General features: G+C 52.1%; 1 protein-coding gene across 7 annotated transcripts; it reads left to right on the top strand.

Annotated features, from left to right (window-relative positions):
- Positions 1-2,041: 2,041 nt before the first annotated feature.
- KCNIP2 (potassium voltage-gated channel interacting protein 2) lies at positions 2,042-20,098 on the top strand. Of its 7 annotated transcripts, XM_042908566.1 has the most exons (10): positions 2,042-2,157; positions 15,197-15,292; positions 16,134-16,232; positions 16,892-17,016; positions 17,421-17,490; positions 17,649-17,719; positions 17,851-17,958; positions 18,143-18,247; positions 18,381-18,443; positions 18,743-20,098. In XM_042908566.1, the coding sequence occupies exons 1-10, from the start codon at positions 2,085-2,087 to the stop codon at positions 18,788-18,790; spliced, it is 858 nt and encodes a 285-aa protein (XP_042764500.1). In that variant the 5' UTR covers positions 2,042-2,084; the 3' UTR covers positions 18,791-20,098. The 7 variants fall into 7 exon arrangements, with proteins under 7 accessions (XP_042764500.1, XP_042764498.1, XP_042764496.1 ...); XM_042908564.1 differs by lacking the exons at positions 15,197-15,292; positions 16,134-16,232; XM_042908563.1 differs by lacking the exons at positions 2,042-2,157; positions 15,197-15,292; positions 16,134-16,232 and adding an exon at positions 5,497-5,763 and having other exon boundaries at positions 19,672-20,098.
- Positions 20,099-22,506: the final 2,408 nt, after the last annotated feature.

Here is a 22,506-nt window from a genome sequence, read left to right as displayed (position 1 = left end):
ACTAGTTCCAGAGGATCCACCAGCATGCTGCCATGTATAGATGCAGATTCCTAAGAGATCAGGGGCTGGGTCATCTGATCACTAGATGGGTAGCTCAGCCTGGGGCATTTAGTGTTCTCCACAGTGATAAACCCCAGAGGAGCTGGAGCTGGAAGCTGGTAGCAAGTTGGAGTTATTAAAAATTGATTTGTATGGGAGTCTTTTTAGTGTCTTTTGTTTGTTTTTCTTCATCTCTGTTAACTCAGAACTCATTTCCCAAAGAGGAGGTTAAAGTGATCTCCCAGGTGCTGCTCCCATTTGGCTAGGGGACCCTTACCTATCCTCACTCTCCTCCTAAGTCTCCTGGCTCTAGTAGAAGCCACTTAGGTTCAGACAGGTGTAGCTCCCTTGTCTTCACTGCTTATGGATTCCTTGCCTATGAAATGAACAAGGGCATGAAGCAGTAGTGAAGGACTCCTTGCCTTCCATTGTAGAAGCCCATCTCTTGGCCCATTTACATATACCTGTTCTAAGAACTCCAAATGGGAATCCCATCATCTCCTAGAATTCAACCACAAAAGGAGCTGCCCATGTCTGTCCATGCCCCAGCGGCTATGCTGTGTCTTCCGGAGGACCCTCCGGAGCAGGAGAGAGCTAGAAGCAGGGCATTGCTCCCAAAGGCCATCCTTCTTTTAGCTGCTTATCCCCCTCTCACGCCTGAACTCCTACCACAATTCCTGCTGAGTTAATTGAATCAAGTGCTTGGAAACTCAATCCAATTGAAGACATTAAACGTGCTGGGGTCACTTTAGCTGAAGCTTTCAGTCTCAGTAGGTCATCCCTCCAGAGGAGCCATTGGGCAGAGAGGAGGATACACGGGACACTGCCACAACACCACCCAGACCCACTAGACACTGTTCCTTCTTCCTTCTGGTGGGTTGGGGGCTCTTGGGCTAGGAGTCCAGTTAAAGAGCCTGGAAAAGGTCAAATAGGCTTAGTCACTCAGTTCCTGGAAGCTGGAGGCAGCCCAGCTCTGTGATGGCCCCCGGCTTCAGAAAAGGAGCTTATCCTTCTAAGGGAAGGGAGCCTAATAACAAAGGCATTTCTTACCCACGCTGTATCCTCACCTGGGTCCCCACACCCTTCAGTCATCTTCAGATCTGGAAAACAGAAGGAATCTAGGACAGGGCAGGTGACAAGAGAAGGGCAGCAAAGTTGAAGGTGGGGGGGAGGAACAAAAGAACCAGAAAAGTCTTGAAAAACCGGCCTGTTTTCCTGTTCTTCCCAGTGGGCCAATGGGGGTCATTAGATCCCAGAAGAAGGCACTCTCACAGTGAATAGGGCCCAGAGACAGGGTTCTGCAGTGGGTGAGGGTTGGGGTCTTTATGTGAAACCTTTAACATGAGATGAGCCTGATAGAGGCTGGGTTGACCTTTGCTTTTCATCCCTAACCCCCTCCGAGCAAAGCGGGCACTGGCGGGGGTCCACAGAGACCCATACATGGGAGGAGAACGTAAAAAATAGGGGCTGACGTGGAGACTGACCCGGACAGGGCACTTACAGACTTCCCCTGGCCCGTACTGATGATGGGGGAAAGAGTGCCTGAAGGTTGGAGCAGGGGTTTCCTCACAGCGGGGCCTTTCAGGCCCTGCTCCATCTTCCACCATCAGGACCCACAGCTCCAGGTTTAGGGGGTAATGTTGCTGTAGAACCAGTCTCCCTCCCCGCCCTTCCCAGCTCACCCTTTCACCGCGATCCTCCCCCAAGCTGCTAAGAGGAGGGGGCGGGGGTAGGGGGAGCCAATCCCGGCAGCGCCAAAGGGGGGAGGCGGCGGTGACAGCCGCGGGGAGGGGGCGGGAGGAGAGAGGCGGCTTGGCTCCAGCTCTGTGCTTAGCTCGGCTCTGCCTCCGGCTCTGCGCTCACCTACTGCCCAAGCCTCCCGCTCCTGCCCCAGGACCCCAGGCGGGACCCCAGCCCATTCCAGACTCAGCCCCAGCCCAGGCAGCGTGCAACGCCGCCAGGGGGCGCCGTGTGAGCACCCTGTCTTGGCTACCCGGCGCCCCCTCCCACGGCCCAAGCGGGACGGGACGGGGGCGCCGGGGGCCATGCGGGGCCAGGGCCGCAAGGAGAGTTTGTCCGATTCCCGAGACCTGGACGGATCCTATGACCAGCTCACAGGTGAGTCAGGGACTCAGGGGTTGCAGGAGGGAGGGTAGATTCCAACCCCAGACCCTATCTGACCCTGGCCAGGCCCTTGCTCACACTCTGCCCCATTCCCAGGCACCCTCCAGGCTGTTCTGGGCAGCAGGACACTGGGGGTTCAAAGCCTTGGGTCCCCTGGGGGTTGGGGGGGGGGGGGACTAGCGGGCAGGTGGGGAGAAGCAGCAGGTGTGGGCGTGTGTGACACAAAGCTAGGAGAGTGTCTGGAGTGGGAGGTGTTACGTGCGTGAGCGCCTGTCATTCTTTGTGTGTGTCTGTGTGTGTATATGTGTGTGCCTGCACGCACGGTCTCCTTCAACTGGTTGCCATGTGCCCTAGGCTTGGTGACAGGGTGAGTGTGATTTTGTTGGCTGTGCGATTGTATGATCTTATCAGATGTTTGAGTGATGTTGTGTTAGGACCCTGTATAAATGAAGTTGTTTTGACCATGTGCCTCTGTTTTATGTGCAATTCTGTGGAGTGTGCGATTCTGTGTGAGACTATCAGAATGGTCAGGACTTCACTTCATGGTGTATGTCTCTTTGTAAGACTTATGACTCTGAACCTCCTGGGGCAAGCATTTGTTAAAGTAGATTGTATTTTGCTTTGTGATTGTGAGACTATGCACATTATATTTGGCCTTTCGTGCTGATTGTGTACTTTCATGTGGCAATATCTGCGAGTGTCTATGATGTGTCTTACCCTTGCTGCCTCTCTGGGTTCCCGGTGCAGAAGGAGGCCTTTACTGCCCACCACTTTTCCCCCAATTTTTTCACAAAGTGACCAGGTGGACCCAAGGAGAGACTTCAGTGTCCAGCTGCCTAGCCTGGCTCCCAGGAACAGCACCTGGCCCTTGCGGGGAGGCTTTGGTTAGTGTTTGGTCACCGCCCTGCCCCCTGCAAAAGTACTCAGATCATTCTTTCAACTGAAGCTCCTTAAACCTTCAACAACCCTCCCAGAACTTCACCCAGTCTTGAAGGAAAACACCCCCTCTTGCTTCCACTCCAGACCCAGAGTTAGAAGCTCTTGACCTGGAAGGTGCCGTGTAGCCTCCCCAAACCACTTTGCTGCCCAGGCATGCTCTCTCTCCCACAGTGGGGAGTACATCTGTGCCGCACATATTCCTGGGTTTGGTAGGCAGACCCACGTGTTTGTGTGGGGGCCTGTGTCACCTTGTGTACATTTCCATGTGTGTGTGTGTTTTCTGTCTCATTGTGCAGCCTGCCCAGGAACTCCAACAGTGAAAGGGAGGAGGGAGACTGTCTCCTTGTCAGAAACAAGCTGGGGAGGTGGAAGGAGCCCAAGATCCTCGTCTGTCCAGAGGGGAGTGAGGTTAACACTTGGGGGTGGGGAAGAGAACTAGGATCTAATGCCTTGAGAAAGTGTCTCCCCTACTCATTGACCCTGGGGAAATCCTAGTTCCTATGCTGAGACTCCTAGAAGGGAGGGCCCTTCCTCTCAAGTAGGCTCCAGGTGTGCCCTAGATGTGGCTCCGCCTGGGATGGAATCCAAAGGTCCAGCTCTGCTTTGAACTGTGTTCTCACCAACTCAGGATCCTTGCTAGTAGTAAGGCCCCAGGGCACTCATTAGCATCACATTAGTCAGTGTTTGCTTCTGCTTTAATTGATTCTCTCTTTTAGTGGAATCATCCCCTCCCCACTTGGCTATTTAAATCAGAGATTGAGTGAAGGTAGGGAAGCACTTGTATTGGAAGGTGCAGGAATGGGCTTTCTATTACTTTTGGTCTCTGGGTCTTACTTTTCTCATCTCTAAAATGGAGAATACTACTTCCTGCCTGCCTACCTCCCGAGGAAAAATAGGTCAAATGTTGACAAGCATCAAGAATGGTGTTCTTCAGCAACAGCAACCTCGATCTAGAGAGCTCCACACAGGACTTGGAAAATAGAAATAGCACTACCAGGAGATCTCCTTTCAGAGGAGGGCTTGTCTTACAGCAAGAGACAAGAGGCTGGGACGCTCTGAAACGCGTGAGGGGAAGCCAAAATGGGAGTCGTTGTCCGCGGTGCTGAAGAGCGGTCGGGGCGGAGGTACCATGGGGCCACCCTTGTGCCCAAAGTTCCTTCCCTGTGCGGTCGGGATTCCTGGGATGGACATGGGGGTAGTCTTTGGCTCCTATCTTTCTGGTCCATCAGGCTGACAGAGAGGGAGTCTTTAAGTCATACCTCAGGGCATCCTGGGTACCCCCGATCACTTTTCTTCCCCACTCCCCCGGACTCAAAAGCTGGGGGAGATTTTTGGGGGTGGGGAGAATTTGAGCCCCAAGCCGACCCAGATCTACCCCCTGTGGTCTTCCAAGCCTGGCAGGTCTGTTTGGAAGTGCAGCGTAGTGCGAAAAAGGCAGCAATCCGTGGCAGTCCTGTCCAAGCCGGAGGCAAAGAAAGGACTGGGGACAGTGAGGAGACAGCTGGAATCTGGCCAAGGCCTGAACTCGGGTCCCTCTGGCCATAAAATATCTTTCCCAAGTCTAGGGCGCCCTCGTGTGGTCTTAGAGCAGCCATGCTTGCGTAGTTGATTCCGAAAGGGGATGTCGCGGCTAAATCTAGTGGCAAAATTTGCACGGAGTTCGAACGTGACTTTTGTCTCATAAATGTAGAATTTTCAGCCAAAATGACAGGATCCCAGTCGGAGGAGTGGAACTAAGTCTCTCCTGTAGGCTGTCCCGGTGGTTTGAAGGCGTCAATGGGTCCTGGAAGGGTTTATTTTGGGTACAACCCGATGGAGATGAGTCCTGGAAAGGGTCAGGGCTGAGACTGAGGGGAGGGGAGCTTCTCCTTCATGCATTTGGCTGACAACCAACATATGATGGTAGAATCTGGGAACCCACTGGAGCAAGACAAAGGGACACAAAACAGAAAGTTATGAGAGAAAGGGATTTGGAGCCGCCTCTTCTTTGCCATCCCAATACGCGGTCCAGTTCCTCCTCCTTCCTCCAGCTCTCTCTCCCATTGGTCCAGGAAGTATGGAAGTGTGGGAAGTTGCCATGACAACTATGTCCTCTTACTCCCCCCCCCCCACTTGCTTCTTAGTGCCAAATTGGTAGGAGGAGGTTGCTACCGGCAGAGAAGAAAGGGCTGAAGAGGGGCAGTAAAGCATCAGGTTCATTATCCCCTTCCCCATCTCCTTTTTCAAAACCTGTGGGTGCCTCCCCTCCCCACCAGAATATCAGAAAACATTCCCGGTGATGGCTGTGAGGACTCCTCCCATTCCAACCCCCACCCCCACCCCCGCCCCCGCCCCGCCCAGTCTAGAAACTTTGAGGACGGGTGCTTCAGATGGTGGGGATAGGGGAAGTTCCCCTCCTGCGGCCCGGAGGAAACAGGAAGCAGAAGAAGACTCCGTTGTCCGAGATTCTGGTTCTGGTCCTGCGGGTCCGGCCCTCCAGCGCCGCCCACGCAGGGCCCACTCGGGTGGAGGCGGAGACCTGACTGCCCCGGGCCTTGGGGGAGGAGCTTGGCCAGTGCACTCTCAGCCGAACCATGAACCGATGCCCCCGCAGGTGCCGGAGCCCGTTGGGGCAAGCAGCACGATCCCTCTACCAGCTAGTGACTGGGTCGCTGTCGCCAGGTATGAGGAAGGGAGGAAGGGCCTGGACCCTTCACAAAAAGTGAGTGAAGTGGGGTAACAGCCTTACAGAGGTGGGGAAGGGAAGGGCCCTTCACAGAGATGGAGGGAGCTGGATCACTCAATGGAAAGCGTTTAAAGGGCAAGATCCCTGACAAAGTAGAGCTAGGAATAGAGTCTCCTACAGAGAAGGTGGAAGATAGGGGTCTTCAAAGAGGAAAGGGTAGGGGGCATGATGGTCCTTCACGATGGTGGAGGATGAGGCAGGACTTCTCACTGAAGGCAGAGGAGGGGGCCTCAAGCAAGTGGATGTAAAGGGATAAAAGGAGGACACTTGCAGGGGAGCAGGGAAAGGGCTTATCGAATTGCTTAATTTAATGGGATCTTAAGATGACTGGGGTCAACGTCCAAAAGGAAAAAATGCCGAGGCGGGACTGGGCCAACATGAACTCAGCTAGTGAGTTCATGAATGATGGGATGAATAGACTTGTGTGGCATAAGGACTGTATGTCACCGTTTTGTCTATCCCTGGGAGTTTGTATGAACCGGGTTATACATTACTGGGGTTGTGATCACTGGAACTGTGCATGCTTGGGGTTGCATATCACTGGGATTCTATGACACTGAAATGGCATGTGCCTGGGGTTCTACGCTTTAGAGTTGGGTAGGGGGTTCCTGAGTCACACTAAGTTAGTTGTATAGTCTTCATAAGCTTGTACCTTGGTGTGGGATGTGTGGAGTTTATGACATGTGGATTGTGAATATCATATCATGGCACTGCTGAGATTTACACACACTTCCACTTGAGTTTCCTTAAGGCTGCCTGGGCAAGGCCCACAGAACCTCGCATCACCTCACTACCTGGCCTGGAGAGACCAAAACAGCCTCGCCCCATGGCATTCTGGGATCTGTAGTTCTCTGGCTCTCTCCATGGTATCCTCTTGAGCCCCTGGAGTATAGGCTGGCCTCTCCTTGCCATGTGTTCCCAGGAAGGCAGGGAGATGGGGCTAAGCCAGAGCCATGCTTGGAAGTCTCTTGGGGAGCCTGTGTCCCTCAAGCCCCCTTCTTGGACCTGTCTCCAGTGACAGATGGCTGGAGCCCGGCAGGACCAGCTCTCAATCATAGCAGGCATGACTTCCAGGCCCCAAAATAGCCCCAAGGCCCAGGGAAGTCATTAATCACCTAGTGCAACTGGGGGCTGCTGTGTCTTCTGGCGGGGCTGGGGATGGAGTGGGGCTGGGGGACCGAGAGAAGAGCTCTGCGGTCTTTACTGGCTGGGGTCTTCACTGGGGGATCATGGACAGATGAAAGTGGGACAGCTACATAGGGTGCGTCCCCTCATAAAGCAGTATTATTCCAGGTTCCAAGGGTGAGAGACAGACAACTAAATGATAGGAGTATCTCTGCAGTGAGGTTTGAGGGATTTAGGGAGGGCCTACCTAATGTTTTAAGATAGTGTACCTTTGAGCCTTCACTCTGCCTAAAGTGCTTCCATTAAGACTTCACTCCCTTGGGTGAAGAGCTAAGTGACACCAGGATGCTTAGGGAGGACAGATCTGGACGAGTCTCTCATAGGGCCCCGGGACTTGAGAGGTTGCTGAGTGGGGAGAAGGGAGAGCCTGGAAAACAACTCACTGTTTCCCTTTTACAGACTCTCCCACCAGAGTCCTGTTAGGACCTTGAGTCCTTGTGAGGCTGAGTCAAGGTCTCTGAAGGTTGAGGGTGGGGATGAGAGAGAGAAGAGGAGGGTCTAGAGACAGGGCAATTGGGTGCAAGGTTGTCAGTCTCTCCATCTGTGAATCAGCATCAGAGAGCCAGAGATGTGGCTGTGCTGCCTCTTTCCTTCCAGATAGTTTGGCTTGGTGTTCAAGGCTCCATGGAATCTGACCATTGGTCTTACCACTTATGGTTCCCCCGGCACTAACTAAGCTACAGCCATCCAAGGTTCCTTGGCATCCCCACACGCATTGGAAGGACAGACTGGAAATCATTGGTCCTGGTTCAAGTCTTGATCCATCCTTCACCATCTGTTTTATCTTGGGAAAATTATTTCCCTGAGCCTCAATTCTTTCATCTGCAAAATGGACATACTGCTACTCACTCTGACCATGTCAGCTGTAAACACAGGAGTAATATTTTCATTTTTCATTTTTATTATGAGGCCTAAGTGAGACAATATACGTAAAGTATCCAGGACACAAAATGTGCTCACTAAATGTTGACCCCTTTGTTAGGGTAGACTGTTGACATTTCGCCATCTTTTTTTTTTTTTTTTTTTTTTTTTTTTTTTTTTTTTGAGACAGAACATAAGCAGGGGACGGGCGGGGGTGGGACAGAGAATTTGAAGTGGGCTCTCTGCTGACAGCAGCAAGCCCAATGTGGGGCTCAAACTCATGAGAGATCATGACCTGAGCCGAAGTTGGACCTGAGCCAAAGTTGGACACTCAACCAACTAAGCCACCCAGGTGCCCTGCCATCTTTTAAGAATCAGCTCAAAAAATAACCTCTCCAAGTTTTTCCTGGCCTTCCAGTTAGAGAGCTTTTACAGTTAAATGAGCTTTTTGTTTGTTTTGTCATTAGGGAAATGCATTTTAAATTTTATTTTTGAGACAGAAACAGCATGAGTGGGAGAGGGGCAGAGAGAGAGAGAGAGAGAGAGAGAGAGAGAGAATATCCCAAGCGGGCTACACGCAGTCAGCATAGAGCTCAATGCAGGGCTTGAACTCACAAAACTATGATATCGTGACCTGAGCCAAAACCAAGAGTTGGATGCTTAACCAAATGAGCCACCCAGGTGCTCCTAAATGAGCTTTTATAGCTCATTTCATGGCCTGCCTGTAACAGTTCCTACCACATAGTAAGCACATAAATATTTTATGAATGAATAGAAGCCTTAAGGTTCTCTTAGTGGGCTTTCTCTCCCTACCCAATAGAAGCCCCTGTTTAGTTCACCTTTGTTCCACAAGCACCAGATCAGAGCCTGTCATTCAATTTTTGTAAGTCCAATTTTAACCGACTGAGCCACCCAGGCGCTCCTATATAAATCCAATTTTTAAACTCTTTGCCCTTTAGGAGCTTGGAATCTAGTTGAGGAAACAGGACTGATCCAGAAAGATCTGGGTTCAAATATGCAACCTCTCATCTTAGCTAGGTGATCTCGAGCAAATCCCTTTCTCTCAAATCCCTTTATTTGGGCCTCCTTTACCTCATCAATGAAATGGGCACAATACTATTCACTCCACCTACTTCATGGAGTTGTCATGAGAAGCCATCAAGATAACAATGTTTGCAGAAATGCTTTGTTAATTGAGAGCTATAGAAATGTAAGGGGCGCAGGAGATGTCGTGTTGTTAATAATGGTAGAAAACACTTCCACAGTTACTCTGTGCCAGGAATTATTCTAACAGCTTTCCATGTATTAATTCATTTACTCCTTCCAGCAACCATATGAGGTGGGAAACAGAGGCACATAGAGGTTAAGAACTTGCCCAGTTAATTGTAACTGACAAATCCGGGATTTGAACCCAGGGAATCTGGCACCCTGGCCCGCACTATTACATACCATGCTATGCTGTCTCCTTTTACTTTTCCCATTTAATAACATTACAGAATTAGGTGCTGAGTTTTGAGGGCCCAACAGTGAGTTCGCTAGAAATTCTGCTGAGGCCTGGAAGTCCTGTTAGGTGAGAACTGTAGAACAGAAGGAGAACAGAAAGGAGGGCATTCATAACAGGAGCAAAGGTACAGAAATGGCACCTAGTTTGATGTGTTTGGGGGACAGTGAAGAGGCCAAAATGGTTGGAAAGGGTATCTGCCGATGAGGGTAGAGGGAATTAAATGCCAGATGTGGAATTTGGACAGTAATAGGGAGATATTTGCTGGTTTCATCTGTTTATTTGTAACTTCTAGGGTATGAGAAACCAAAAGCAGTCCCCAAGTTGACTTCTTCCTGGAGGAGGGGGTGGAGGGGCAAGCAGAGGACCAAGCCTGCCAGTGGCATACCCTTCTTCCCATCCTTTCCACACCTTCCCAGGTTGTTGTGGGTGGGGTAAGGGTTAGGGAAGGGTTAGATAGGAGTAAGATGGATGCCTGACCCCCAGTGGTGGCCATGTGGAACTGCAGAGCAGTGATCCTCAAATGAAGTGGCAGGGACAGCCTGACAGGGGGACTCCTACACCACTATTGGGCTGAGACACCTTCATCCCAGAGCCGGACAAAGGAGAGGGCTCCCTCTGGAGTCAGTCTCCCTAAACGAGGCCTCCTGAGTGGGCAAGCTGTCTAACAAGGGCCAGCGTAGTGTGATGGTTTAGAGCACAGGCTCAGGGTCAGACTGGGTTAAAACTAACACTCTGACACTTACTGATCTTGGTGATGTTCTTAACCTCCTTTTGCCTTAGTTTCACTCCCTGTAATGTGGGGATAATGGTACTTCCTTCATAGGTTTACTGTGAAAATTAAATATGATCATGTCTGGGGTCACCTGGCTCGCTCAGTCAGCGGAGCGTGTGACTCTTGATCTCTGGGTTATAGGTTCGAGCCCCACGTTGGGTGTAGATACTACTTAAAAAATAAAATCTTAAAAACTGTGACCATGTCTGTAAGCACATAGCATATTATCTAGCACACAGTGAGTGCTCAATGTCAGCCAGCTGTGGCAGTAGTTGTCTTCTGGTTCACTGGCTCTGCAGGCCTCTCCCCACCCCTACACATGTGCACACCCACACCCACACACAGACACACAGCCAGCAGCAGCAGCAGCAACAGCAGCAATGGGAAGGAGCTGGGCAGATGGGGGAGGGGCTCCAGGAATGCTCTAGGGGGTGAGGGTGGATGGCTCCCTTGGAGGATTCAGATTTCCCTCCTACTCTCCATCATTCTTCTCCATCAGCCCAGTAACAGTTCAGGAGCAGGCAAGGCTTTGGCAGATCCTGGCTGAGAGGAAGGGAGGAGCTCTGTCTCTCCTCTTCCAAAGAACTTGAATCTGTGGATCCCAAAGGCAGCCACAATAAGTCCCCTCCCCAGAGGGTCATGATAAGGCTAAGCAGCCTTTTTCCTGCCCCGGCTATTGGACCTAATCCTCCCTCCCTTGGGCCTCAGTTTCCCTGTCCGTGGGCTGTGGAAAGAGAGTGCTTCCCGCCTCACTGTCTCTATGACAACCGCGATCGATGTTGGTGGTGTCCTCCTGACTGGAGAGGTCACCGCCTTCTCCCGGCTTATATTCTCATACAGCTCCGTGCAGATACAATTATGCAATCACCGTAGACCCATACTCCTAATTATAGGACACAGCTATACTACCAGTCTTCAGACCTCTATCCCGCAGCCCTGCTGAAACCCATACACTTCATGCCCCCCACACACTCAGACATACGCCAGTGCACTCACACACACATACTATGGACACCCAGGTCACTTACTCCCATATACAAGACACACACCTAATAGACACATACGCAATCATGTGCAAACCACACACAGAGACACACATAAGGGGAGAAACACATACTCTCTATATAGTCAGACACGGGAATACACACAAGAAAATGCCCAGACACTTATAATTTCTGACTCATGTATCTATTCCTTATACACGTGTAGCTCATAGTCTTTCTCTCTCTCTCTCTTTCTCTCTCTCTCTCTCTCTCTCTCTCACACACACACACACACACACACACACACACACACACACACTGCCCTTCCCTGCCCTCTCCCTAAGCACAGCTCCTCCCTCTACCCCCTCCCTTTGGCACAGAGTAGCCACAAGGTGTCTGGGGGAAGCTGTCCTCAGGGACAGAGGCAGGTCGCTGCCTTCCTCTTACGGCCTGGCCTGTTTTGTCCCATATCCTTCACGCCAAAGGCTCCTGAGGAGATGCCGGTCTGTAGGCTGAAGTGGCCCCGGGAAGAGGAAAAGGCTGTGACTGGGAGGCTTGCGGGGCAGAGGCGGGGTGAGGGGGCGGGAGAGGGAGGAGATCCTGGGAGGGGAGGGGGAGGGAGGCTGCAGGCGGTCCTCTTACTCCGGCCGGGGAGCCTGAGGGGGAGGTGGTGTGAGGAGGGCTTCCAGTGTGTCTGACCCTCAGCTGGTGGGGGCCATGCCCCAGGCCCACCATGAACCTGGAAGGGCTGGAGATGGTTGCTGTGCTCGTGGTCCTCGCTCTGTTTGTCAAGGTCCTGGAGCAGTTTGGCCTTTTCGAGCCTGTCTCCTTGGAAGGTAACCCAGGTGTCTGGGCGTGTCTGGGCTGCTGGCCTGAGCGGCGCTGGGGAGGGGCTTACTCTGATTTTATGACTGGGGTCAGGGGTGAGCATGTTAGCGATGGGATAGGGCATCTAGGGGAGGTGAGGAGGGGTGCTTGGGGGACAGGACATCTGAGAGAGGTAAAGAGGGAAATTCAAGGAGTGGGTGGGGGGGAAGAGTGTCTGAGGGAGGTGAGGAGGGGATCTGGGGGCTGGATGTCTGAGGGAAGTGAAGAGAGAGGGCCGGGGGCTAGGGTGTTTGGGGGGGGGGGTGGTGAGAGGAGCACAGCATGGGAGGACTAAGGTATGGAGATGAGGGGAATCCATTTGGAGCATGAGGAGAGGTCTGGAGACAGGCAGGGCTATCTAGAGTAGAGGAAGGAGGTTCGAGGGATCCTGAGATAACATCAGACTTCTGGGGTATCCCTTTGGGGCCAGGGACCCACAATGGCCCTGAAGATGCGTGTGACTCTCCACACCTCCATCCTTGCAGGTGTAGGTTACAGAGTGTAGTGTATGTGGACTCTGTGTGAGAGATACGGGGGGTGTGACTGTGTGTTCCTCTATGTGAAAAAGGATAAAGTGTGTGACTGTATGAGCCTTTGCATGTGACAAGGATGTGATTTAATGTGTAGAGGGACCGGGTGTGTGGCTTTGTGAGATGTGGATATGACTGCCTGAGGGGGACTGGTTGTGCAGTTGGGCCTCTTTGGGTACTGGATTGTGTGTGTGGCTGTTCCCAGAGTTCCCTGAGAAAATACCAGCTCCATAGTCAAGGCTTGGGATGGGGGTGGGTTCTGGAGGGGTAGGAGTGGGAACACTGGGAATGAGACATTTATAATCAGCTCTGGCAGGAGGGTGAGGGGTGGAACAGATCAGGGACCTTGCTTCCCAAGCCCCCTTGCCACTCCCAGTTTCTCTCAGGATCTTCAAGGCCTAGGCATTGGGAATTCTCCACCCCGCCCCAAAGTCTAGTGGGGAGAATGATATTGGAGGTAGAGAGGAGAGCAGGTTCTGCCTCCCCCAGAGAGGTTTGGCCTCTCCCTCCTCTTCACACCAATAACTGTGCAGCTCTATAGCATGGCTGTTCTCCAGTTCCACAAGGGACAGGAAAGTAGGCAAGAACCATGATAGGAGGGCTGTAGGGTAGACACCAGGGAGAGCTGCAAAGATGTGAAGAGAACTGGAAACGTGGAAGGGCCAATGAATTGCCTACTCAGGGGTTCAGTAAGAGCAGGAAACCCCTAACCCACCCTCCATCCTTTGCTACATTTATCGGAGTGGAGTGGGGAGCAGGGGTTCATCCAATCCTGAAAAGATGAAGTCAGTTTGGCTCTGACTTGCCATCCCCTTTAGACTATTTGATGGGAAGAGGGTCACCCAGGAAACCCAGGTGTCCTGTAGGCTGAAGGCAGAGGAGAATGATTCCTGGGAGGACCAGAGAGGGAGGTGGATGTGTGAACAGCTGGAGGTTGGGAGAGGCGGGGGTGGGGGTGGTGTCGTGTCCCCCCCGCCCTTCCCAGTCCAGCTGCGACTACACCACCGGAGGCCCCAGGCACAATCCGGCTTCGGGAAACCAAAGTCCGGGCTAATGGAGCCCTGGGCGGGGGGCCAGGCCGCCATCGATCCCGACTCGGCCCACCCTCCTACCTCTCCCTCCCGTCTCCCTCCTACCTCTCCATAGCTCTGAGGGGGAGGGGGAGAAAGGACGTATTGGAGGGGAAGGCATGGACTTCAATTACCCTCTGGGGGCAGAGCCTTTTCCTGAAGGGCGGAGCCTGCCTGAGGGGAGGCGGGCCCTGCGTGGGATGTCGGGTGCCCTAGGAACCTACAACCCAAGGAAATTGGGCCCCTCCAGGAATGGACTGAGGCCAGCTGCAAGCAGTGTGCTAGGTCTCTGTGAGCTCTGGCTCTGGAGTCTGGAGGTGGGTGCAGCCAGGAGACAGGCACAAGAACGTGGAGTCTCTCCCTAGGGTGCAATTAGCACTGTAGGACAGGGGTGTAAATAAGGGGAAGTGAGAGGAACTGTGGTCATCGGCTCTGGATAGCCCCACATTACACCAAAATGCTCATCGGGAAGGTCTGTTATTGCTTCAAAGTTTGCTATCATGTCACCTTCAAAGAGCAAGCCATACGAAAGGACTGGGAGGGGACACACTTTTAGAGTGGGTGAGTTAGCTGATGAGGAACTCTGTTCCACTGACAGGGAGATTCTAAGTGCCCTGAAATGAGGGGTTATAGGAAGGAAAGGTGGGCAGAACAAACATGGGTTCTATTGGTGAGGTGCAGTCTTAGGTATCTGGGGTGCCTTGGGTACCTAAGTCACAATATATGATTATATGTCCTGGTGACCTTGATATGTGTCATGTTATAGTGGCACAGTGTTTGTAGTGTCCTTAACACACCGTGTCATGCTGTCCCATGTATTCTTGTATGGTTTGTTCATGCTGCATGGAAAATGGCCAATGTGGGTCTTCATATGTGTGTGTCATGTTTTTCCTAGGCCACATCTATATATGTTTGTATTAAGGAGTACTGTGTCAAAGTGTGTGTGTGTGTGTGTGTGTGTGTGTGTGTGTGTGTGTGTGTGTTGGGGCCTGCTTAATTAGGCCATTGTGGGGGGTGCCTGGCTGGCTCAGTTGAAAAAGTGTGTGACCCTTGATCTCGGGGTTGTGAATTCAAGCCCCATATTGGGTATAGAGATTAAATAAATAAAACTTTAAAAAATTAGGCCATTGGTTTTGAGTGTGTTCCTGGGTATCAAGCTGTCGCTGTATGGCCTCCATCACTGTGATTTATCATTCTGTGTGTCACTATACACGTTTGTCACTGTGTGTGAGAGAGAGAGAGACAGAGACAGGTGTTCCTACTTAGGCAGTCCTTGGGTTGGACATCACCCTCAGAGGTCCAGCTATAGCACTGGAGCCAAGGGCACTGGGTCAGCAGGCACCAAGGCCAATGCCATCACCCCTCGGTGGCCTCACGGCCCCCGGCTGTGTCCCATTATGCAAGGTGTCTGAGTGGACTTTATATGCCTGTGAACCCCACTGGGCTTCCCTAACCCAGCCCCAGCTACTCTCACCATTCTCCTCCTCCGGTCCTCTCCCAACATCCGCTTCCCGTCAGGTTGATTTGTGATGGTGGGGAGGGGATCGGAGGGACAGTGGGGGTTAATGTGCCTTCCTGGGGTCTTCTCTCTTCCCAGGCCACCCTCCAGGGCCCACTAAAAAAGCGCTGAAGCAGCGGTTCCTCAAGCTGCTGCCTTGCTGCGGGCCCCAAGCTCTGCCCTCAGTCAGTGAAAGCAAGTGCCTCTCCTGTGCTTCCGGGGGCGGGTTGTTTGTGTTGGGGTGTGACCTGTGTGACCGGTTCGGGCCAGCTAGTGTGAGTGTGTGTGTGGGCGTGACCAATGTGGCTTGGGGGGTGGGGGTGGGCGCTGGTTGGCCCGAGTGTGAGGAGGGTGTAGCTATAGAACCCGGAGCCTGTGGAATGTGTGGGCGTGGCCAGTTTTGGGGGCTGGGCCCAAGTGCCTGTGGGCCTCACTGGTCAGTGGGCGTGGCCAGTGTGGCAGGGCCGAGACCTGAGACTGTGTGGGTATGGCCAATGTGGCCGGGCGAAACCAGACTGCTGCGAGGTCTGTCGTGGCTTAGCTAGGTTAGTGTCTGCGGCTGTGGCCACCCACCCTGCCCTGGGCATGTTTTGGGCCTCGAGATGCAAGTTGCCCTTGCCCTGACTGGATGGATACAGGTGCAGAGGATGGAGCCCGCCTTCCTCCAGGTGCCAGGATACTTGGGCTTTCTAGTCCCAGCCTGGTCCCCAGTTGAGTGGCCTCGGTTTCTCTCCAGGCCTGTTTCCTCAGTTGGGCCTTGCCCGTCTCAAGGGATCATACTGAATTTTGCAAGCCACAGAGGCCCACTTTGTAGTTACATTTCGAGAGTGTCATTGTGTTTGATTCCACATGGGGCTAGCTTCAGGAAAAGGACAGGCGTGAGTCCCCCAAGCATATGTGTGTAGGGTCTGTTTCGTGTGTGTTTGTGCTTGTTCGTTATGTGTGCCACTGTGCACGGGGCTGGGGTGTGTGCACTGTAACACGCAGGTCTGTGAGATTTGCTGTTGAGTGTGAGGGGCGAGGTGTGTGTCTGCAGTTGGCCGGGTCTTCCACTTTCTCGGTGACAGTTCGCTCCCTTCAGCATTAGCAGTCCCAGCCTCCCTCCGCCCCCACAGACCCCGCCCGCTGGACCCAGGTGACTTACTGTCCTGGTGGGGGCGGTGGCGGTGGCGGGTGCCTTGGAGAGCGTGGGGTGGGGGCACTTGCCTGGGGACTGGATGTTGGGAGCTGGGGCAGGACTGAGATGGGGCCAGGGATGAGGCCTTCGCTAAGGTATACTGGGCGCAGGGTAGGGGTGGGGTCTGGATGGGCTTGGCTGGGGCTGGGCGGGGCATGGCTGGAGCATGGCTGGGATAGGTGGGGCTTGGCTGGAGAAAAGGATCTGGGCGGGGCAAGTGTGGGGCTCCATGGATCTGAGTGGGTCAGGGAAGGTCCGGAGCCTGGACCCTCAGACGCTTCCTCTTGAACCCTTTTTTTCTACTCTTCCCTTTCTGGGACGCAGATGGGGCTGGGGGGCCTTCTCCTTCAACCAGGGATCAAGGGCCCAGGGCAGCGATGAGTCGGACCCCTGGCTGTGGGGCCAGGCCTGCCCATGGGCCCGGACAACTGATAGACTTGGAAGCTGAACAGCGTCTTCTCTCCTTGCCTTGATGTCCTCGGACCGGGGTCCAAGGGAACTGGCAGGCTGGTCTCTGGCGTTGGAGATGGGGAGGATGGTTTTGAAGCGGGGTCCTGGAGGCTGGGCCTGAGGCGCGGCTGTCCCCTCCCCCCTCGTCCCCTCCCACCCCCCCGCAGACAGCGTGGAGGATGAGTTTGAATTGTCCACCGTGTGTCACCGGCCAGAGGGTCTGGAGCAGCTGCAGGAGCAAACCAAGTTCACACGCAAGGAGTTGCAGGTCCTGTACCGGGGGTTCAAGAATGTGAGTACAGAGCCAGGCCAGACAGGGCGAGGGGTGGGGCAAGGGGGCGGGGCCTATCCGAAACTTCCCCGAAGGATTGGCCTGGATGCTTATAGGGGTAAGAGAAGGAAGGGGAGGCGGAGCGGGCCCCTCTTCCCCGCTGACCAAACTTCTAGCAGGAAGCTCTAGCAGATTTGAGACGAGGCGGAGCCTGTAGACTGGCCGTCTGGTTAGTTCTTTGTTTTTTTAAACTTGTGCACTGAAGAGAAGTCTTGCCTTCCTTAAGAGAACTACATGGTGAGCTCCCTGGAGACAGGAAGATTTTCCTTCTCTGGGAGTCTCTGGCATAGAGTAGGTGGTGGTGAGTGGAAGGGGGTTTTGTTTCTGCTCTCAGTCTGGTTTCTAACCCCCCTTCCGCCCCCCAGGAATGTCCCAGCGGAATTGTCAACGAGGAGAACTTCAAGCAGATTTACTCTCAGTTCTTTCCTCAAGGAGGTGAGGGGACAAGGCCTGAGAGGAAGCAGCTGTCCATCTCTAGGCTGAGCTGGGGAGAGGGTTCTGGAGGGGCTGGGAATGCCAAATGATAAAGAGGGGTGTGGGGTAGGAAGTCCTCTCCTGTCTGAAAGCCAAACTTATCCACGCTTACCCTACAGACTCCAGCACATATGCCACTTTCCTCTTCAATGCCTTTGACACCAACCATGATGGCTCTGTCAGTTTCGAGGTGAGCTGGAGGAGGTGGGTCAGGGAGACCTGTTTCCTGGAGCATCAGGGCCAAGATCCACAGGCCAAACCCAGAGAGGGGATTGGGTTAAGGGTATCTGAAGAACCAGTTCCCTCCTCTCTCCTTCCCAGGACTTCGTGGCTGGTTTGTCGGTGATTCTTCGGGGAACCATAGATGACAGGCTAAACTGGGCCTTCAATCTGTATGACCTCAACAAGGATGGCTGCATCACCAAGGAGGTGTGGGGAGACTGAAGAGTTGGAGAGCTTCTATGTGTGAGGGGAGGTTCAAAGAGCCCTTAGGAGGAAAATGTGACCCACACGTGCATCACCAGCAAGGCGTGAGGTCTGCCCTAGGCTCTAGTCTTCCTGGTTTGGAGGCTGGAGGCTCTGAGGAGGGATCCTTTTCTCTCTTGCCTAACAGGAAATGCTTGATATCATGAAATCCATCTATGATATGATGGGCAAGTATACGTATCCTGCGCTCCGAGAGGAGGCCCCAAGGGAGCATGTGGAGAGCTTCTTCCAGGTGCCTGGGACTGGGTAGGCTGGAGGGTCCTGGAGTCAAGGGAAGGAGGCAAGGTCCCAGCAGAGAACTTACCTGAGTTCTGCCTGCCTCTCTCCTGTCATCCCTTCTCTTCTCTCTGACTATCTTTTTGCAGAAGATGGACAGGAACAAGGATGGCGTGGTGACCATTGAGGAATTCATTGAGTCCTGCCAGAAGGTACAAGTCCCTGCGCTCCATACTTCCCTGGTCTGGACTCAGGGTCCGATTCAGTGATGTAGGAGAAAGCTCCTTTGGGCACATTATCATCTCCCTAACTTGCCCACACTCCTGGGTCCTATTCCTTCACAACTCAGGGAGGCCTGCCCCTCCCTACAAGTCTCTCTGGGTGTCTCCTTCCTTGCTGCCTCTGTCTCTGAATGTTCCCATTTCAGAATGCATGTCCCTCTCTGTGTCTCTGATAAGCTCTTTTTATTTCTCTCTCTCTCCAATCTGCTTCTCTCACATCATGGCTACAGGACGAGAACATCATGAGGTCCATGCAACTCTTTGACAATGTCATCTAGCTCCCCAGGAGAGGGGGTCAGTTGTCCTGGGGGGACCATGCTCTAGCTCTAGTCCAGGTGGAACTCACCCTTCTCTTCCCAGGTCTGTCCTCATTCTAGCCCTGCCCTGGGGGCTGTAGGAATCCAAGAGCCTGGGGATTCAGTGGTCCAGACTGCTGGAGCTAAAGGGGCCAGGGAGTGGGCAGAGTGTACCTGTGGAGTGTTCCCAACTCCCAACAGCTCCCACCCCCTTCCTGCCTAACACTCAGTGCTGAGGGTGCCCCTGCTAATAGGAAATAAGTGGTTCTCCACCTTCCGTCCCTACTCTAGAAACTACAACACTAGACAAAATGTCTCCTGCTATGGTGCTTCCCCTATCTCTGATCTCATATGCATTTCCTCTAAGATTTCCTTCTCAGAGAGGCTACTCTGTCAATGGCACTGACTAGCCTGTTAGACCAGGGCCTTTGAGAGCCTTGTAGAGGGGGACAAGAATGTAAAAGGAGAAATCTTAGGCCTGAGCTGGGTGTTTAGGTCACAGGTGGCTGGCACAGAGTGCAGAAAGGCCTGGAGATTGTAACACCTCAGGCATGCCAGACTATAGGTCTAAGCTCCATAGGTCTGCCACCCCAGGCTATCATGAGTTTCTAGGCTCTCCAGAAGACTCTGTCTCCTAGGAAATGCCCCAGAAATTTCCATACTCCTCAGTATCCCAGGAGAGCATAGGATCTTGATGTCTGGCTCATCCCTGGAATTCCTTCCTTTCCTTCCTTCCTGTTTGTGTGGGTGGTAGCAGCAGCAGGGGAATATGGGTGGGAGATGTCCCAGCTGATACCTGCCAAAGTTTCAGCCTACCCTCTCTGATGGCTGCCACTTAAGTTTTTATTTGCCATTTATTCTAGACTTGGAGGCATGGAGTGAGTCAGTGGATGCCTTAGAAGAAAGGGGAAGGAGGGAGGCATGTATAACATCTGAAACCAGTGTGGGGGCATTCACTAGAATCTTTGGTCTACCCAGGCTCTATTCTAACACCCCGCATAACCTCCTCAGTTCCTACTTAGGGTGTCCTCTTGTTCTATTCAGTCTACCCAGAGATGCCCCTGAACACACCTAGAAGGCAGGGACCACTCTTGCCATGCTGCCACCCTTTAATATACTTGCTCGTTCCATTTAGCTCACTCTCCCAGTCAGTCAGGATCTGAGGGTTAGGGCCCTAAGGGGGGCCCCTTTCCCATCAGAACACTGTTGACTGCTTTGCATTTTGGGCTCCTCTGTATATTTTGTAAAATAAAAAATATACCAGATCCAATAAAACACAATGGCTATGCACAGGCTGCTGTCTCTGCCTTTTTGTCCCTCCCACTCCACACATACCTCACAACCCTAACCCCTGCACCTGTAGTTTTTTAGGTCCCAAAGAAAGTACCTCTCTTTCCCATAGTATGGCCAACCCTTGGCAGAAAATTGAGATACAGGTTCTGGAAGTGTTGGAAACCCACCTGACCTCAGAGAGGTCCCCATGTGAATCTCTCTCCCATCTCCTTAGAGGAGACAAGAGACAGGATATTAATGTCGTGAAGACTATGCCAAGCCAGCTGTCTTTTGGCTAGACATTCTTACAAGTGGAATCAAGAATTTCTAATTTACAGGGGTGCCTGGGTGCCTCAGTCAGTTAAGCATCTGACTCTTGATTTCGGCTCAAGTCATGATATTGGGGTTCGTGAGATCGAACCCCATGTCAGGCTCTGTGCTGACAGTGCAGAGGCTGCTTGGGATTCTCTCTCTCCCTGTCCCTCTCCTGCTCACGCTCTCTCTCTCTCTCTCAAAATAAATAAACTGAAAAAAAAAAAAGAATTTCTAATTTACAGACATCTTAGTTAATCTCAAAATGACTTTTCTTTTAAATTTTTTATTTTTTAAACATTTTAAAGTTTTTATTTATTTTGAGAGAGAGAGAGAGAGAGAGAAAGAGAGAATGAGTGAGCAGGGGAGGGGCAGAGAGAGAGGGAGAGAGAGAATCCCAAGCAGGCTCTGGACTGTCAGTGTGGAGCTCGATGTGGGGCTGGATCCCACAAACTGTAAGATCATGACCTGAGATGAAATCAAGAGTCGGATACTTAACTGACTGAGCCACCTAGGTGCCCATCAGTGTGCTTTCTTTTGAGGGGGGATTCCCTTTAGTCTCTAATGAAAGTTCCTCTGTGTAAACATCCTAACCTTGCCTCCAATATGGACATATGTTTGTGTTTATACTCCAGCCAAGAATGATGAGGGACCATATGGGGTGGACCCAGGTCACCATGGAGCAAGTGACACAAAGGGAGTAGAGACTTCTTGTGTGGAATGGTGGCCTTGCTCTCTTTCTGGAGAGGGGCCACCAGTGGTAGGTTCCACCCATCCTTTCTCTGGGGCACCAGTATGTGGTGACTAAGCTTCACCTTCCATAGAAGGGGGATCAGGCCTTCTCTTCCATCACTGTACACATTGACAAGGTAAAGGGAGGAGTATGGTGTTCAAGAAAGGGAAACTTACTTCCAGAATCCCATCATTTTGTCATCTGTGTTTCTTGCTCACATTCTCCCTCAACTATTTGCTCCATAAGTCCTTGGATTTCTTTGGGTCACAGCCCCTCTAAAAGATCTGATAAAAGTTGTGGGCCTACTTCCAGAAGAAAAAAAAAACATGTACACTTTTCCACACATTTTTGTATCCCTGAAGTCCGACCATGGACCTGAAGTTAAGAACCTACGGTCTAGCCTTCCATTATACAGGAAAGGAAAAAGGCCCAAAGAGGGGAGACGACATGCTCAAGGTCACCTAGTGAGTTTATACGAGGATTGAGACTAGACCCAGTCTCCCAAGTCTCTGTCCAAGGTGGCTTTGGGATATAGTAAAGCTTTGGAATATAGTAAAGATTTGGATGCTATCCATATCACACACAGTCTAAACAAAGCGACACTGTGACAGGCTCTCATGGGACCCTACACTTTTCCTTCATGGCACTTCTCGGTTTGTTACCATATATTTATTTGAGTGATTATTTGTCTTATTTGATAGAAACTCCTGAGGGCTCCTTGAGAGCCTGGACTAGGTTTTCTTGCCCCACTGATGATCCTATCCTTGAGGTCTAGCATATAATAGGTATTCAACAATTGTGTAAATGATTGTATGATTGGATGAATGAGTATGGTGAGTGTGTGTATATATCTCGGTTAGGTATAGAGATGGTCTCTATGTTTTAGGGTAGATTCAAGTGTTTTTTAAAAATTTGTTTAAATGTTTTATTTTTTATATTTGAGAGACAGAGACAGAGAGCGAGTAGGGGAGGGGCAGAGAGACAGAGACGGAATCTGAAGCAGGCTCCAGGGTCCGAGCTGTCAGCACAGAGCTTGATGCCGGCCTTGAACTCACGAACCATGAGATCATGACTTGAGCCGATGTCAGACACTTAACCGACTGAGACATCCAGGTGCCCCAGGTAGATTCAAGTTTAAAGGAAGCTGAAGTCTGTGGTTGAGTGAGGTGAGAAGTGTCCCAGAGCCAAGACACACAAATGGGTTCAGAAAAAAAATCAGTAGGTTGGCAGTCTGATCTTTTTTTTTCCTGGCCGCTGGTTGGATTCTGAATGTTGTCAACTGCTCCATCTCAAAACACTCCTCTCATAGGGCGCCTGGGTGGTTCAGTTGGTTAAAGTCTGACTTCCGGCTCAGGTCATGATCTTGTGGTTTGTGTGTTTG

The sequence above is a fragment of the Panthera leo genome, chromosome D2, assembly GCF_018350215.1.
Source record: "Panthera leo isolate Ple1 chromosome D2, P.leo_Ple1_pat1.1, whole genome shotgun sequence".
In the NCBI taxonomy this organism is placed as follows: Eukaryota; Metazoa; Chordata; class Mammalia; order Carnivora; family Felidae; genus Panthera; species Panthera leo.
The sequence above is the reverse complement of the archived record's forward strand: the minus strand, read 5'-3'. Positions and strand labels throughout refer to the sequence as shown.

Coding starts and splice junctions, on each gene's coding strand:
- KCNIP2 (XM_042908566.1), top strand. CDS start 2,085: ATGCGGGGCCAGGGCCGCAAGGAGAGTTTGTCCGATTCCCGAGACCTG. Junction 17,491..17,648: donor TCAGTTCTTTCCTCAAGGAG/GTGAGGGGACAA, acceptor CTTACCCTACAG/ACTCCAGCACATATGCCACT. Junction 17,959..18,142: donor ATGGCTGCATCACCAAGGAG/GTGTGGGGAGAC, acceptor CTTGCCTAACAG/GAAATGCTTGATATCATGAA.